This window comes from Scylla paramamosain, chromosome 8 (assembly GCF_035594125.1).
Source record: "Scylla paramamosain isolate STU-SP2022 chromosome 8, ASM3559412v1, whole genome shotgun sequence".
Lineage (NCBI taxonomy): Eukaryota > Metazoa > Arthropoda > Malacostraca > Decapoda > Portunidae > Scylla > Scylla paramamosain.
The window spans coordinates 29,865,834-29,884,339 of NC_087158.1; the positions used below are offsets into that span (position 1 = coordinate 29,865,834).

Sequence of the window (18,506 nt, forward strand, 5' to 3'; positions counted from 1 at the left end):
AAAGAAAATGAGTATTTCTATGGGATATACTAACTAAACAAATCTACAGAAATGCTCAGAACAGTAATAAAGAAGGTTCACCTATCACTTGTAATAACATAGAGAAATAAAAAAAAAAAAGGTTAAAAATGCATAAAAAAAAATATATATATATATGCATCATATGGTACATGAAGAATACTTCCCAATTTGGAAAGAGAGAGAGAGAGAGAGAGAGAGAGAGAGAGAGAGAGAGAGAGAGAGAGAGAGAGAGAGAGAGAGAGAGAGAGAGAGAGAGAGAGAGAGAGAGAGAGAGAGAGTCTACTCTCCATTCATATATATATATATATATATATATATATATATATATATATATATATATATATATATATATATATATATATATATATATATAAAACATAAGATAACAATTCAGTAAGATTTCATGAATACTGGGTTGGGGGAAGGGGAAGTACAAGTATTTCCTTTTCCTTTTAGAAAACTTATTAACATAATGTTCTGTATTTATTTCACTGATTAATCTTTAACTAGTAATTGACTAGTGTGTGTGTGTGTGTGTGTGTGTGTGTGTGTGTGTGTGTGTGTGTGTGTGTGTGTGTGTGTGTGTGTGTGTGTGTGTGTGTGTGTGTGTGTGTGTGTGTGTGTGAGAGAGAGAGAGAGAGAGAGAGAGAGAGAGAGAGAGAGAGAGAGAGAGAGAGAGAGAGAGAGAGAGAGAGGAGAGAGAGAGAGAGAGAGGAGAGAGAGAGAGAGAGAGAGAGAGAGAGAGAGAGAGAGAGAGAGAGAGAGAGAGAGAGAGAGAGAGAGAGAGAGAGAGAGAGAGAGGCATTATGTGTGGAGTTGAATATATTTGGAAGCAGATTTATGCATTTTTGTAGCTCAATTCTGTCTTTACTTCATTGAGTTTTACAAGTAGAGATCTTGTTTTTGAAGTGTTACCTTTGTCATACTTGATACCTAAGAGATGGGATGTTGTGAAACGGAGGAAATGTTCACAATTTTTTGGGTGTTCAGTATTAAACACAAAGCCCTGCTACCAATGAGACTACAGCCATAGAAATACATGTTGGTTCAGCTACAGGTGCACCATCAAATACACACTAGACTGCCCTGTTCTTAGTTCTTCTTCTGGTACCTTAAGGAAGAAATAATAGTGTAAACATTAATAACATTTTGACATTAAAATAAAATTTATATGTAGATGTATATCTTAAGGTGATAATATATTCAGAAATTTCAATATATACACACCACTCTAAAATCAAAGGTACTGAAATTTAACCTTAGTAAAAATGGAGTCTTTCCTTTCTCCAAGCAGGTGAAGTAACCCCAATATAACTAAGCAAGCATCTGGTGCAAATAAATAAATATATAAATAAATATGATAATAAGTAAATCAAATAAACAAAAGAAAATTAACTGTGTAAGGAAAAAGTGAAGATATGGTCACATCCAATAGGACAGTCCACTAATTTGAGTACCAATCTTTTAAAAGTCTCCTGTAATTATTGCTTTATCACATAAGAATTAACAAAAATAAAGCTCCTCAATGGTTCTACTAATTATATGAATGACAAGCATTTTGATTGAATGCTCAGAACGACCAGTATACTAATGATTTTTGTCCTTTGTGTCACAGCAGCAAATCTTTTGTACGAGTATGCGGTTATGTTTTTTGTTTTTTACTTGAGACACTATTTGGGTAATATCATAATGCAATAATGCTTTGTCTAGCAAGTCCTCATAAGAATATGATGAGTACTGATCAAAAAAAAAAAAAAAAAAAAAAAAAGAGTACTGATCAAAAAAAAAAAAAAAAAAAAAAAAAAAAAAAAAAAAAAAAAAAAAACCCAGCTGAACCTACATGCCCCGACATAACGCACTGATGTTCTGAACTCCCGATTCTTCTCATCATATCCACCAAAACAGTGTGAGAAGTCCTGAACTTCATCACAACCATGGAAGAAACCTTTATCAGACTGTTTGCACTTGCGCTAGTGCCAGCAAAGGTGACTCCATGAATTCTATCTCCACACGAATTAGTGACCTGTCTTATTGGACTGCAAGGGAAGAGGATGCAGCTAACATTTCTAAAAAGATTGATAATATTTACATTTTAAATTTCAAATTGGACAGCCTATTGGGTTTATTTACACTAGAAATAATGTCTTTCCTTACGAGAGAGAGAGAGAGAGAGAGAGAGAGAGAGAGAGAGAGAGAGAGAGAGATGCTTTACACCTATTAAAATCTTTAACATCACTTATGCTGCAAACAATTATTTAGCCATAGCACTCAGCCAAAAGTTTGATAGAAGAGCAGGAATTTAACAATTAAATTAGTACCTTTATAGAAATTGGTGCAAGCATTACAGTTAGATAGGTCATGCTTAATACAATGTTTGTTTTTTGCATGCAGCGTAGTTTCATGAATACTAGGCTTATAAAAGTGAAAGATGCATTGCTAATGATGAAAAGATACATATATTAAATTGCTACCAGCTACTGAAATGAACAAATTGAACTAGACATTACTCGCATTGACTTTCATCGTGGTCATAGAGTTCAAGTAAGGTTTCCATATACAGAGGAACTCCTTTTCTTTTTTTGAGAATGGCAATTATTGGAAGCCTATATTTCTCCAGCCCTTTCAAAACTCCTACTCTTGGGTTTGGTTCATCCGCTTGTGGTTCTAATCTCAGGAACTCCTTGATTATCTGTAAAGATATAAGCATCAAATAATTATAAGTGAAGGTTACAGAGATGAGCATCTGCAATAACTGTACTTAGTTATGAGTGCTTATCTCCCGTCACTGAGGCCTTTGAGCCTGAGAGGGAGAATGGAAATACCGGTAGCTAAATATCAATTACCTACTATAAAATATAAATAGCTATATACATTATAGCCCTACAAATAAAGTTGACAATTAGTAACAATATGTAGCAAAATCCATAAAGTGTACATATATACACACTTACGCCATCAACAGTCTGAATCCACGGGTACAAGTTCAGGATTTCTGCTACAAGAATGTTCCCATTGATTATTTTTTTGCGTCTCTCAGAGAGTGTCAACTGCATGAGGCGTTCAGCCTGAGGAAAATCATTAAAGTAAAATTAGTTTTCATAAGTTGACTGTCCCACCAGCCTCCCTCTCTCCCTCATATATATATATATATATATATATATATATATATATATATATATATATATATATATATATACAAGCATCATTTTTCAGTGGCTATCCACCAGTACCATTGAAATTGCTTACATAAGAGCAGGTATTTTTAAACAACACCAGTAAAGAAGTCTCTGAAATATAAAAAAGATAAATCAAGCGTACAAATATCACATACCTTATCTAACTCGGGATCTTTCTTCATCCAATGTAGAGCAAGCCACTGTCTATGTCTCTCTAATGACTCATCATCTTCTGAATGGGGCCTTGGTGGAAGGTAAGCCTTTACTCCATACATCAGTGGACACGTAGTCTCTTTTGGCACTATGCAAGGGATCTTCTTTTTCCTTGACGTCACCTCAGTCACTGAGGAATCCTGCCTCTTTCTTGAATTCTGAAACTTGCGCTGGATGCGCAATTTCCATTGCAGCTGCAATTCATGCTCCTCGAGATCACTGTTTCTCAGGATGGCAGGAAATGATGTTAAAACAGCATTTGCCATATTCATATACTGTTCTGATGTTGGATAGCTGAAATATGATAATGATAATAATAATAACAATAATAATAATAATAATAATAATAATAATAATAATAATAATAATAATAATAATAATAACATATTATTAATAATAATGTCACAATACCTTGATATGTAATAACGATGATAACAATAATAATGATATCAATCTAGCTAACTATATAGATGGCTTAACTCCTTTTATTATTTTATTATTATTATTATTATTATTATTATTATTGTTGTTGTTCTTCTTCTTAACAATCACCTAATTGTGCTTTTGTCCCAGTGAAATTGGCAGATAGTGGGTACACTATTTGAATAGTACACTCAAAGGTGGTTTCACACCTATCAGTGCTGTATTAGTATTTTATAGCTTTAGTGTCAGTGATATCCATGTCGCTTTCGTGACGTCTATGCACACATATCCTTTCAGACGTGGAGTTGGCTATGATTGTCATAATTCTTGATGAAGAGCAAGATGCTTGCTTAACAAAAAATAAAGAAAAGAAAAGTGGGTACATGAAACGTGGAAGAAAAAGAGAAACTGAAGGAGATTTTGCTACTCTGTACGAGGAATTAATTAATGATGAAACAAAAATTTTCCAGTACTTAAGAATGTCCAAAAACTGTTTGATGACATTGCTCAGTAATGTGTGGTGTGGTGTGGTATGGTGTGGTGTGTTATGATGTGGTGTGGTGTGATGTGGTGTGTTGTGGTAAGTATAATGTACAATGTGATTAATTACATCAATTAAAAAGAGTATTTATCACCATTTCAATTTCTTCTATTTTATTTCAAACACTTGTCTGACATCCATGAAAATTTTTAAAATACCAGTGACGACGATATTCCATTTCACGGAACGGAGACGTAACAATCACTTCAGTCAAAACACGGTACTTCGCCGGACGTGTGTAAATGCTTCCGCTGAATTCCAAAATGATGATTTTTTTATTTTTTTATTTTACTGACACTGAAGCACTGAACAGCACGGAACGAATACAGCACTGATGTGTGTGAAGCGACCTTAACCCGTATCCCTCTGGAGGCATATTCCCGAAGTCTGGTAATGTTTCGGCCCATTTACTCTTGTAGCGGTTAGGTTAGATTAAGTTACGTATAGGTAATTTTGTGCAAGAATCTCAATGAGACTATTTTAGAGAGAATCCTACAGTTAGTTTTGGAGCTACAGCCTAGTGTCCATACAGGCTGGCAGACGACTCCTTCCAGACTTCAGGAATATGCATTCTGGCCCTTCACAAGAACTGACATCAGATCCCGGTATGAACACAGGCGGTGCATCAAATGTTCTTTTGTCCCTCTTCTCATTGCCTTCCCATTATATATATATATATATATATATATATATATATATATATATATATATATATATATATATATATATAACACTCAACATCCTTACATGCAACAAAACTTACCAAAACACACTCAAAATACACTCAAAACATCCAAAACACAACCAAAACACATCACAACACCCCAAAATACCCACTACACTCACCTAAACACAACCAAATATTGAATATTCACTCAAAACATCCCGTAACATCTAAAAACATCCAAATAACCCACCCCAACCACGCTAAATTTATCCACAACACACTCAAAGCACCCCAATATACCTAAAACTCATCCAAACACACTCAAAAGATTTAAAACACCCAAAATACACTACAACACCCCAACACTCATCAAACACACCCAAAACACATCAAAACATCCAAAACACACTTAAAGCACCACTCAACACCACAAACACACCCTTAAAGACCCAAAACTACTTGCACACAATCAAATACACCTCAAAAGACCCGACACACACACACCCAAACTCACCGAAACACTTAAAACAGAAAATAAACCCAAAACAAACTCACTACACCTCAATATACCCCCAAACACACCCATAACACACTAAAACATCCCACAATATACTCAAAACACCCCACAGACTCAAACCACTTACAATATAACTAAAAACATCCTAAACCACATTTAAAACACCCAAAATTCACCCAAAACACAATGATAACAGCAAATATACATCCAAAACACACCTAAACACCACCAAAACACACTCTAAACACCCACAACATTCTTAGATATATCCTAAACACGTAAAACACCCAAAACACACCAAATATTACAGAGAACTGCAGCGCAGCAAGGGAAACTAAGCTAAATATTGTTTACCTGTTTTGCCTCCTCCTCCATTTCTTTTTATTTTTTCCTTCTCCTCTTTCATTTCTCTTATTTTCTTCCTTCTACTACAACTATCTACACGCCTGACTTTAGAAACAGCTGGAAACACATGTAAAACACTGGAAATTACGGTAAATATTGAGGAGACACTGGAGCAGACCGAGTCCCGAATCCTTGATGACGTCACAGGCGAGGTGCCGGCGCCCCGCTGCCATACGTACGTAATGTATTTCATTTTGAAATTGACCCATAGAAAAAATGAAGCTAGGCTCGAATGCATTATATATTATGACTTGACAATTACTTGAATTAATATTCACAATATCAAAACACCTCCAGTCTCAGTAGTTATAAAGAAATATTATGTGAAATATGGAAAAAGTGTTGGAAATTTTGACACCATTAAAAACACTGAAAAGTCCACCTATTCCACTTTACACTGGTAAAAAAACATTTCAAAAAATCTGAACTATTTTTTAAAATAATGCACACTTAGTTATAAGCTACAATAAAAAAATAAAGAAGCTAAAAAATGACAAAATCGCCACTTTCAATGGGACAATAAGCCTATTCAAATTCCACATACTTAACTCAACAGGAACGCAACATACTTTAAAAATCATAAACGATTTTTTGAAGCAATAAAATCTTCATTAAAGCCTCAAATAAAAAAGCCAAAAACCAGGCTGGGTAAATTTCACCGTACAAACTGCCCCTTATTTACATAAAAAACAACACCAAATTCAGCACATTTACTTAACTGAAGCAAGAAAAACACTTCAAAAGCAACGAAATATTTTTAGAAACCATAAAATCTTACTATACAAGCCAAATAAATTAATTCAGAAAAATTAAAAAAAATATTGGAACCAACAAGCCGGAACAGGTGCCAGTTCATCATGGCGGCCCTCGGCGGCCCTCGGCAGCGACCTCAGTGGGGGAGCCGGCGGCCATGTTGCCTTATTTATTCCTATATAACGCCAAAACCAGGCAATGACGGATATATCTGGCCAGCGGATATGAAGGCTAGACATGTGGATCCATCTTGTGATATGTTAGGCTTACAATAAGTGAGAGACGAGGCAAATAATGGCTAATAACACAGCTGACGGCTTGTTTACATATTAGCGAACATTAAATATTTGAATAAATTTCCAACTCTTTCCAGACTCAGACGTAAACAAAACCTAAATATAAATAATTAACCCCTAAAAAAACTAAATAACGAATAATGAATCCTAAATAAACGAATACAAGACACTACAGGGAGGATTAGGGTGTTGTGAAGGTAGTAAGGCTGACTGAGGAGAGACTGGCCCCGCTGGACTCACCTTACGTTCTCGTGCCTTTCTGGTGATGCTTGACGGTGCTTGGTGCAGGAAGAAGGTGTCGGGAAGACGGAAACACTGGTTAATAGAGCGTGTAGGGCAAGATCGACCAGTGCTGACCAAAACACTGCAGCCAGCCAGCCGCTCGCCGTGGTAACTCCCCAGCGCCACCTGTCACTGATCCAACACCCACCCACACACACACACACACACAAAAGTTGACATGCTATCAAATAATATGTCAAATAATATAAATATCCTCACTTCCTGACTATCCTTTCCCCACTCCACCCCCGATAAGTGATTATGAACGCAATCTTCACTCAGTGCGGCACCGTGTCACCGCAGCAAACACGAACCAGGGCAGAATAGGCTCAACTGAAATGCTCCTACTCCCTCTCTCTCTCTCTCTCTCTCTCTCTCTCCTCACGACTGTTTTTCAAAGCTATAAAGATGATTATCAGGGTTTTCAATGGTGTTTCTCCTGTTATTAATGTAGAAATGTTGTTAATCTGTCACTAAAACCGTAAAAATACCCTTGAAGACCTGTGCAACTACTGACACAGAGAGAGAGAGAGAGAGAGAGAGAGAGAGAGAGAGAGAGAGAGAGAGAGAGAGATAACTAGCAATAACACTCACACACACATACACACACCAGTGCATTTATAAATCTTCAAATTTCCAGCACTTTTTCAATGCCTAGGAAGGAGGGAGCGCGAGAGGCAAGACGAGATATCCTACAAAGCCTAACATTTTCCCAAATATTACAGGACGGAGGGCAGATTTTCCTTTATGTTTTACTGACGTTCTACAAAAAATAAATAACTAAATTACCATCGAACAAAGAAACAAGGGACAAAACATAAATAAACAATAGAAAAAATATTAAAACAGAAGAAAAACAACCACCAAAGAAATAAACTAACAGGAATATCACGTACAGATGTGTGTGTGTGTGTGTGTGTGTAGGGAAGGACAGTAGAGGCATCGAAGCGTCTCATTTCATCCTACCTCATCCCTGTCCCCTCACACACCTGTTCCCTGATGTCGTGGTTGCCTCATTCCCCTCGATCTTCTTCACCCACCACTGCTCAAGGGTAAGCCAGCCATCGCAAGGTCAGTGACAGATCCTCACGTCCTCACGTCCCACCACTACCACCACCACCACTGCCACCACGCTTCTCCTTCAACAATGTTACACCAAAAACATCAACGTGGTCGCGAATTTTTAAATACGTTTGTTGGATTGACGTAAAATATCAGGTGATGATTTTAGGCTTATACTGGCTTATGATAGATAAAGTAACACATATATAGAAGATACAGAGTAGGATGCTACCAGTTAATCCTCCAATTTTCGATTATTCTTTTCAACCTTGCTTTTTGGCCAGTGTCCCTCTTACATAACGGAATAAATAAATAAATAAACTAACCTACGAGTATAGCATCAAGGATCAAGGGAATTTCGCAGATGCATGAGGAACTAATACAGAGTTTTCATACACACTATATACCTATCAATAAGACGCACATACGTAACAGCGAGTATTAATATTGACAAAAAAGGAACAGGGGCAATGGTGACTCACAAGCAACACTCACAAGTAATAAGCAAAGACAAAGGCGCAGATGGTGGTGCTTCAGGTGAAGGGCAAGTCTGACCGCTCCTGACGTGTTATCTGGTCACAGTTTGGCTCAAAGACACAACCCTGGTCACAGATGTTTTATACAGTAAGTAAACAGCGGTCATAAAGTAATATATTGAACTCAAGACTGCACATGAGCGGTAATGAGCCTAACTGCCTCTAATTGGTGGACAGAGTTTAGCGCCTTTGTGTGTTTTACAACACACAAATGGCCTCACACTAATGATTTAACACTTTTTTCTTATTTATTTATCCACTTTACATCTTTATATCTATTACTTTATTATCTTTATATCTACACTGAGACGCCTTGATGTGTTTTACTATACGAAGGACTCTCCTGAACTACACGAGGTCATACTTTGATGTATAATTTGGAAATCAGCTATTTTTTTCTATTAAGACACACGCAATTAAACGCTGATTTCCGGACGTGTCACTTGCGATCATACCACGTACTCTCGTGGCCTTGCAATGCGCGGCTGCTTAACGGGATGCACGTTCTCTACTTATGATACAAGTTATTTCCGAAACGTGTCTTTTTTTTTTTTCCCCTACGTCCACTCAGAGGTCAAGCATACGCAGCTCACTGGCCCTTCCTTCCACCTCCATCTTTCACTTTGTCCTCCAAAACCGTGGGGAGGGTACAGTGTCGCCCCACACACTCGCCACTCACTTTTCCTGCTTTTCTTACACTCGGGCGCCAGCAAGGCCTAATACTTATATATATATATATATATATATATATATATATATATATATATATATATATATATATATATATATATATATATATATATATATATATATATATATATATATATATATATATATATATATATATATATATATATATATATATATATATATACCATCCACTGCACATTAACCTACCCATTCAAAACAACAACCACTCACTAATCTATCCACCCATCCATCCATCGTCCACTAATTCTCCATCATCAATCATACTCATCCACCCAAACACTTACCCATCCATACACCCATCTACTCAACTACACCAAACCCAACATCCAGATCTCATCCACACCTTACCACCCACACCCTCCACTCATCCAGCCACTTAACGATCTACCGACTCACCCATCTATCCATCCTCACACCAATTCACACCCACCCATCCAACTACCCACTCACTCATCCACCTTCCCATTCACTCACCCATCCTCCCTATAACACGTTTCATGGCTAAGACTGCATAGTTACTAGTACTACTACTACTTCTACTACTACTACTACTACTACTACTCCTACTGCTACTACTACTACTACTGTGTGTGTGTGTGTGTGTGTGTGTGTGTGTGTGTGTGTGTAATGATAATAATAATAATAATAATAATAATAATAATAATAATAATAATAATAGTTAACGGTTCATTTAAGCTAAACAGCCGTTCGGCTGATAAATCCCATTGAAAACAAGGAATTAAAAGAACATAAGAGTAATAAAATTCAAACAATGGAAGTAAAATAAACTAGAATAAATTAAAATATACTACAGTATAATAAAATAAGAGCACGTCAAGTTAATACAGTGAAGATTGTAAAAGTTATATTCTTACATAACTGAATGCAATGTAACAGGTAGTGGAGCTAGATGGAATTTCTTTCTTTCTTTCACATTTGTATTACATGTTTGTTATTATTAAACTGAGCTTGACAATGGTCGGAATGAGATTGTTCTTACGCCTGTCTGTGCGGGAGCAGATGGGAATGAGGGTGTTGTAACGTGTGATACGGAGGGGTGGGGCTGCTGGAAAGAGGAGGAGGCGACGGTGGCGGTGGTTGTTTAGCATTCGTTTGCCAAACTGCAGTCATTCGCCACTATCCCCTGAGCACACAAATCTTGTCACGCCTTTCAATACGGAAACAGTGGCTAGAAGTGGCGCAGGTCTAACCAAAGGCCGTCTCTTATAATATTATGGTCTTTGTGTATGCTACTCACTGACAGAGTCAGAAAAACATTTTGCTATTCACATTTCATTTCCCTCTGCTTTCCTACAGTTTCAGTACGATATTGCAGTAATGAATAACCAATTCTCTTACCATCTTTGGTGCTATGATGTCCCCAGTGACCTGAGGTAAATTATTCAGCTTCCATTGGTCCTGTGATGAAACTTTGTAAACATTAAACAAACTACTGCTATTGTTGCGATGAATGTCAGATGGCGCGAAATGTACCATTACAGTTGAATTATATGTAAGCAAAGCCAATTTTGCGATATTAATCTTCCAGTGCAAAAACTCGGTTACGTGTTCAAGTCCTTCAAAGACTAAGCCAGTTTAGTGTGATTCACCAAAATATAAAGAAAAGTTTCATCACATTAAGGTCTCTCAGCTTCCACAATCCATCTTTGGAACCAATAACGAAAATTTAGTCCCACTGAGCGGCAAATTGCCAAGACGGAAATTTGTTTTACCAGTTTTATGTTATTATATACATTGCAATAAACAGAACGAGGCTATCTACTCCCCTTTCTCCATACTACCTTCTGAACTGCCATTACGTGTTGCCTTACTTGTCAGTCACCCTTGGAAACAGCGCACCCACGCCTGAGACGAATACCCTGAGTGCGGGAGTCACGAGTGCCCTGAGTGCGGGAGTCACGAGTGCCAAAGGTATATATTTCTCGGCTAAGTATAATGATTTGCCACCAATTTTCAGCTCATCTAGACCCATACGATCCTAAAATTATTTATTAAAGGAATTATATCGTTATGTCTCTTATTATACCGCATTAGACAATATCAGGAGACCGAATTGAGTCAAGCCGAAGTAGTCAGATCCTAAACATCGGAGGGAACACGTGTGACGCTGTGAGATTGCATGGTGACTGACGGCTGAGGTGGCTCGTCCTAAGGTACTGAGAGACCGGCAGGAAAAAATACTAGTGATTGGAATTAGTGGTTTGTACGTAAGTGTGATGCTACAATTTCTGTTTTCATTAAGGATTTACTAACATAACGCCTGCTGGCCCATCAAATTGCCTTTTTTTTTTTTTTTTCATTGTGGTGGCCCTGCTTTGCCGAGGGTAGTGAATGAAATGTAGCTTTCTGGAATTAAGGGCAGAATTATGAACAAATCATGGAGATGCTAATTTTGAAATATACTACATAGGTACTAAAGTATTTATAGTCAAAGTGTGACATCCATGATCGTGGTCAACCTCATAGTGGCCCATCTTGCATGAGGCTTTTCGGTAAATATTCACTATAATTCCTTCCCCATTCCCTCAGCAAGTTTGGGGAGACCTGTGGGGAATTGGGGGAAGGGACATGGAAAGTGTGGTTTTAGGTTAGAGGAAACCGAATTAGGCCAAATTTGGACATTCATGAAAAAAATCAGTGGGTGAAACGCCGTTTTTTGAGGACCTAGCCTAACTTTACCTAACTGGGAAAGACTGATCCCACTGGAAACCGCCTTAAGGACACTAACCCAACACTACCTAACCTAACTGGAGGTGGGCTTCACTGCTGCTGGCTGCCTTCACCTGGGGAAGTGTGGAGTAGAGGATCTGACATTTTCTTACCCCAGTGAAGTATACTGGCCACTTAAGTGTAAAAAAAAAATCGCCTGCCTTCACATAGGAGAAGGGAGTAGATGATCCAATCTTTTATTACCCAAAGGAAGCTTAGCCCTATGGGGTAAAAAAGAAAAATTATCTAACATTACCAAACTTAACCTAAATTAACTGTGGGGCATTGCCCCCTCTGGAATCCCCTCAAGAACAATAACCTAACCAAACATTACCTAAACTAACCTAACCAAGGGGTCTTTGTCCCCTCTTGATCCCCTTAAGGACATTAACCTAACTTAAACATTACTAAACTAACCTAATCAAAGTGGAGGAGATTCACCCCCTGGGCTCCTCCCATAAGAACACTAGCCTAACTTATCATTGCCTAACCTAACCAGCCCATTCATGAGGAGCCTGCATCCAAAATCATCATATTTTTTAAGAAATAAGATACATTAACACTCACCAAGATAGGAAATAGTGTCAAACTTCAAGGTTGTGAAGATGAAAGCAACCATTTTCAGAGGAATAACATCAAAAATAGACCACAATCTTCCAAAGTTTCCATGATGACGGCTGCACGTAATAATACACTCATAGTGTCCTTTATATATCTTGCATATGAAATGTGCCTCATAATAAAATGCTCATAATAAAATGTTTATTGTTCAGTGGTTCTGATAAAACAAACAAGCTGAAGTTATGTACAGACAAAAAAAAACTTTTTGATTATATTTTACCTACATATGAATTACTTTCTGAGGTGCAAAGGAAGTGTTCCAGGGCTCAGTGTGTGAAATTTCAACATGTATTTGTGAGTTAATCATAGGAGGATGCTGTCAAATATTTTTACAGACATACACTACAGTAAGTATAGTACTATATCATCATGTCAGGGTTCAACAGCAAAGTTAAAAGGATTTATCATAAACATAAATCAGTCTTTCAGGCATCAGATAGAGACAAACACATTAATTGCACTATTCCCTCTTTCAAAGTCCCGATCCTGGTTGAAGGCTTTGTGTGTAGTGTCTGAGGACAAAAGATATGGAGAACAAGAAGTGCTTGTTCTAAACGAAGACTTATCTGAGTTTTTATGTTAGGGCTGGATTTTGTGTAAGACGTTGAGAAAAGCACCAATGAACAATAGCTAAATCCTTGGTGTGAGGCTGTGGACAGACAGTCACCTACACACTCGCCAAGGAGTGGAGATCCACGATAATGCAATTTCAAGATTTCATGTTATGAGAAGGCAGCTGAATATCAACCCAAAAAGCACAGCTCATAAACTGAAAGAAAGCAACCTTGTCTTCCTAGAAATCTAAAAACAAGAGTAATTAAATGGACATGAAGAGATGCCAGGGCTTCAAAGAAATATGAGTTTCTATTTGAAGATGTGAAAATATCTGCTCCATGAAACTTAAAAAATCTTATGTCTCATGTTCTTTCTCCCCTCCTCACAGATATAGTGTGACTGAGAGATGGTTCGCTTTGCACGGGCAGAAGGTTCCAAGGGTTCCAACAAGAAACAGTATGAGGATGCAACACCATGGGCAGAGATTGTGTCGCAATTAGAAACCAGCAAGAAGAAAAGAAAAGAGAATCACGACGAAGAAGAAAGTGAGAAAAAGGAAGGGATTATAGGGCAAACTGCAAAGAAAAAGAAAACAATTGACACTGGGAAACAAGAGACTGGACCACAGAATGCCTTCCAAACCATAAAGGACCCAAAAACTGATGAGAAAGAAGGACATCCAGTGCCATCAATACAAAATGCATTTAAAAAGAGTAAGAAAGAAAAGAAGAAAGGCCCAAAGACTTCAGAACCTGGGTATACCATCAATTCAGAAGGGAAAAGGGTCAAGGTTTTTCGGGACGGCACTGAGAAGACTTGGTTTGACCTTCCTTATGAGGAGAGTGATACCATGACTCGATATGATAACATGTGGGTCAAGAAGGCCATGGTTGGGGAGCTGGACCGCCTCAAGGCCGCTCTAGAAGAAGAAGGCCTTGACAAAAAAGGGGTAAGATGTCATCAGTATTGTCTGTATACTTTTACATATGTCAGTCTCTCATCTTTCAGTTTCACTGTTGTTGCCTTTACACCTTTCTGTTTGTTAAAGTGTTAATTTGATGCCTGTAAATAAGTAAGGGAGAGCTTATCCTGTAAAGTTAGGGCAGGAGTACCTTCTCTTCCCCATCAGGGGCCAAGGAGCTAAGAGAGTGGTTTAAGTGAGTATGAATGTGAAAGTTGTGTGCCTTGTCTTGGCTACCCCATTTTTGGGGGGAGAGAAAGCTGTGGTATATAGATAAATAGATCTTCATAACTATCTTCACTGGACAAAAATTGCAGATAATAAGGTTACAGTATACATTCCCAGATGAATTACTAATTATTGTATATATGGTTCCACAGATAATGAAGAAGATGATGAAAGCCAAGCGCAAAGCTCACCGGGAGTTGAGGATTGAGTTGATTTACCAGCAGAAGAATCTAGTGAGTGAAGCAGGAGGTGAAAAGAACAAGACTGATTCTGGTTCCAAAAGTAATGCAAAAGAAAAGAAGAACAAGAAGAAAAACCAGAAGCCAGTCGTGATAGGTAATGGTTCATTGTCCTCCCCTGACAAAGAAAACAGTATGCAAATAAAGGAAAATAAATGCAAGCAGCTGGATGAACAAAGCATAGAAGTGATAAATCTAGAAGTGGAGCAAGTGAGTGATGATAATGATGGTGCTGAAGAGGATGACACAAAATTAATGATGATTTCACAAACATCTGAAAAAACAAAACATCTGGAAGCACTGATACCACAACCTGATTGCAAAAAGAAGAAGAGGAAAAAGGATAAATTAGAAACAGATGTAGCAACCCAAATTGACCAAGAAAGTGAGGATGAAGATGACGAAGAGGAGCCCGTGACACCACAACCAGATCACAAAAAGAAAAAGAAGAAAAAGGATAAGTTAGAAACAGATGTAGTAATCCAAATTAACCTAGAAAGTGAGAATGAAGATGACAAAGAGGAGCCTGTGACACCAGAACCTGATTGCAAAAAGGAAAAGAAGAAAAAGGATAAGTTAGAAACAGATGTAACAACCCAAATTAACCAAGAAAGTGAGAATGAAGATGACAAAGAGGAGCCTGTGACACCACAACCTGATCACAAAAAGAAAAAGAAGAAAAAAGATAAGTTAGAAACAGATGTAGTAATCCAAATTAACCTAGAAAGTGAGAATGAAGATGACAAAGAGGAGCCCATGACACCACAACCTGATTGCAAAAAGAAAAAGAATAAGCTAGAAACAGAGATCCCACAATCACCAATTAACATACAGCATAAAACTGAAGCAGATAAGAAAATTGAGACTTATGACTATAATACAAAACAAAACAAAATGGATCATGCCTCTAGTCCTCTGGGAGACTTTGAGGAGAATGAGCTAATGACAAATTTTGAGGGGTACTGGGTGTTGCGTAAGGAAGTGGAGGAGCTGGAGGCTGCCATGGAGGCAGAGCTGGAGGATATCTATGCTGCCAGAACAGATGGGAGTAGAGGAGAACTCACAGAGAAGGAAAACACTGTCCTGCAGCGTGCCGTGAAGAAGAGGAAGAGATTCTGCCACAAAAAGCTACTCCAGAAGCTCTCTGAAATGGGCAAAAGAATGAATAATAACAAAAAGGGCAATAAAGATACCAAAAAAGATGACCGTGAGAAAGTGGTTAAGTTTGATGGTTTCTTTGTGAAAAAGGAGGCTGCTGATAGATTACATAAGCTTAGAAGTAAGTGTTATTATAGTTTTAGTGGTCCTTTGTTGTATTTTATCATTCTCTTTTACAGTCTAGTTAGGAAATATCCATCCCTCTTTTCTCTTTCTTATCACTTCCATCTATCTCATCCCCATTTCTTTGTGTTTGAGAATCTCTTAATACAAAGCAATTTATTAGTCAGTATATTAATTCTCATTTCATGTTTAGACATCAAATTCACTGAATCTTGCAATATTTTGAGACATCTTTACTTATATGAGCAAACCAGTTATGGCCTAACACTTGTAGATTCACAGATACTTATAAGAGAACTAACCAACTTTGGTATAACATTTGTGAGCTTAATATAAGAAAATAAAATAAGGAAAGGTGCAAGAAACCATCAGGCCTACACATGGCAATCCCTGCATTAAACATACCTATCTGTTTTCACCCATCAGGTAAGCTGTTTAAAGAGGGACTGAGCCGGCAGGAGGTGGATAAGCTGATGCAGAAGGAGCGCCGCAGGGAGGAACGGGTGCTCAAGAATGAGAGGAAGCTGTTGTGCCTCAACTGCCGTCAGCCGGGCCACATGGTGTCAGCCTGCCCCAACTTAGCTCAGGCTGATGGTGAAAGCCAGGTCTCCATCTGCTACACAGTGAGGAGATGCACACTCTGATTGTTACTGTCATCATCACTGTTTTGTTCTCTCGCACAGTGGTCATATCGCTTTCTTGAATTGGTCATTATTTCAAGATATGCAGTACAGCAATCTAATATTGAGGAAAGCCTTTGTTCCTGTGAATTCTTTCAGGACTTAACCCTATCTTGTAGTATTTCCCCTTTTTAATTGGATTCAGTTTGATCTCAAGCTGTGACTATCAACATTTTTTCATTGTTTTCCTTTCATATCAATTTCCAGTGTGGCTCAACTGAGCACTCTTCCTCCTCATGCAACCTGAAGAAGGGTTCGGAGAAGAGCTTCTCCTTTGCCACTTGCTACATTTGTAAGGAGTCGGGTCACATTTCCCGCCAGTGCCCTGACAATCCCCGAGGGCTGTACCCAAGGGGTGGAGCTTGCCGGGGTTGTGGCTCTGTGGAACATTTAGCCAAGGACTGCCCTGATTTACAAGTAAGAAGTTACATTCACCTCAGTTTCTTGTGTTGTTACTGTGGTTGTGGTGCTTGGAAGTTTTGTATTTGTTTGTACTGGTTTTTACTTCATGCAGTAAGAATTATCTTAACAGTATTGGCAAGAAAAGAGTATGCATTTTTGCTCAATTCTTTAAGAGCCACCCTCAAAAAATCACTATGCATATTCTGAACAAAAAAATAGATACATTTTTACCATGTTAGTCTCTCAAATTCATCAAATTTTATAATCTTATAAAGCAATAAAATAATGCCTGTTTGTATGGTGTTGCCTTTATCAGAAAGAGAACGCAGAAAACACCATCACAATGAAGAGGATGAAAGGAGAGGAACTTGAGGCCTTGGATGAAGATGATGAGGCAGCTGACCAGGACACCTCACCCTCACCCAACAAGTGGACGAAGCCTAAGGTGGTGAAATTTTGATGAAAGATTAAAGTGTAGTTCCATTATTGGTTGTGGAACCTGCAGTGTGTATGTGTGTGAAGGAGAAAGAGAGAGGTATGTTTTCTCTTATATGTTTTTAAAATAATCCATTATTTTTATTCAATGTCTCTACTTTTATGCAGCTCATGCATTTTACGGAAGGTCACATTCAACATGTGGTCCTGGAATGTATGTAGATTCTGCCTTGCTGCAGTGACCTGTTTTCTGAGTAAAAGTGAATGAAATGTTTTAAATGATATGTTCTTACCAGCAGATTGCACTTGATACATAAACTGATTCTGATTTAGAATTGTGGGAATCTCTTCATAGTTGTCACTCATTTTGTATGAGTATTGTTTTTCTATTGTATTTTTTGTCTGTTATGTCTGTGCCATGGAAATATGTGGTATGCCTAAGCTCCTTGGGTGTAGTAGGATGGTCCATGAGCCAGTCCCTCTCTATCAGTGGCCAACAAGGCTAATAATGTGTGTATGAGTGTGTGATACTTAATCTGGGCCACCCTGTTTGGGATTACTGGCCTGGCATATAGATAGATTATATTTTTGTTAGAGGCCATGTTGCTATACTCTGCCAACAAGGAGTTTATACACAATCACATAATTAGCTCAGACTGGTCATGTGACTTGCTTCCTCCACATTACAAGATCACTTAGCAGTTGTTGAAATAATAGTTTTGATAATGTATTCAGCAGTTTGAGAGATATTGATATGATTTATGTAAGCAC

At 37.9% G+C, this 18,506-nt stretch overlaps 2 protein-coding genes across 6 annotated transcripts; one reads left to right on the plus strand and one right to left on the minus strand.

Moving 5' to 3' along the window:
- Positions 1-759: 759 nt before the first annotated feature.
- Positions 760-11,504, minus strand: LOC135103133 (uncharacterized). 2 transcript variants are annotated; one of them, XM_064009193.1, is made up of 7 exons: positions 11,436-11,504; positions 7,253-7,426; positions 3,353-3,704; positions 2,973-3,086; positions 2,529-2,710; positions 1,280-1,347; positions 760-1,132 (listed from the first exon to the last, which is right to left on the minus strand). In XM_064009193.1, the coding sequence occupies exons 3-6, from the start codon at positions 3,680-3,682 to the stop codon at positions 1,281-1,283; spliced, it is 693 nt and encodes a 230-aa protein (XP_063865263.1). In that variant the 5' UTR covers positions 3,683-3,704; positions 7,253-7,426; positions 11,436-11,504; the 3' UTR covers positions 760-1,132; position 1,280. The 2 variants fall into 2 exon arrangements, with proteins under 2 accessions (XP_063865263.1, XP_063865264.1); XM_064009194.1 differs by lacking the exons at positions 1,280-1,347; positions 11,436-11,504 and having other exon boundaries at positions 7,253-8,103.
- Positions 8,248-18,014, plus strand: LOC135103128 (glutamic acid-rich protein-like). 4 transcript variants are annotated; one of them, XM_064009188.1, is made up of 6 exons: positions 8,248-8,365; positions 13,898-14,458; positions 14,851-16,216; positions 16,645-16,841; positions 17,106-17,315; positions 17,617-18,014. In XM_064009188.1, exons 2-6 carry the CDS (start codon positions 13,916-13,918, stop codon positions 17,758-17,760), a joined length of 2,460 nt encoding a protein of 819 aa, XP_063865258.1. In that variant the 5' UTR covers positions 8,248-8,365; positions 13,898-13,915; the 3' UTR covers positions 17,761-18,014. The 4 variants fall into 4 exon arrangements, with proteins under 4 accessions (XP_063865258.1, XP_063865256.1, XP_063865255.1 ...); XM_064009186.1 differs by lacking the exon at positions 8,248-8,365 and adding an exon at positions 11,667-11,777; XM_064009185.1 differs by lacking the exon at positions 8,248-8,365 and adding an exon at positions 11,678-11,831.
- The last annotated feature ends 492 nt before the right edge of the window (positions 18,015-18,506 follow it).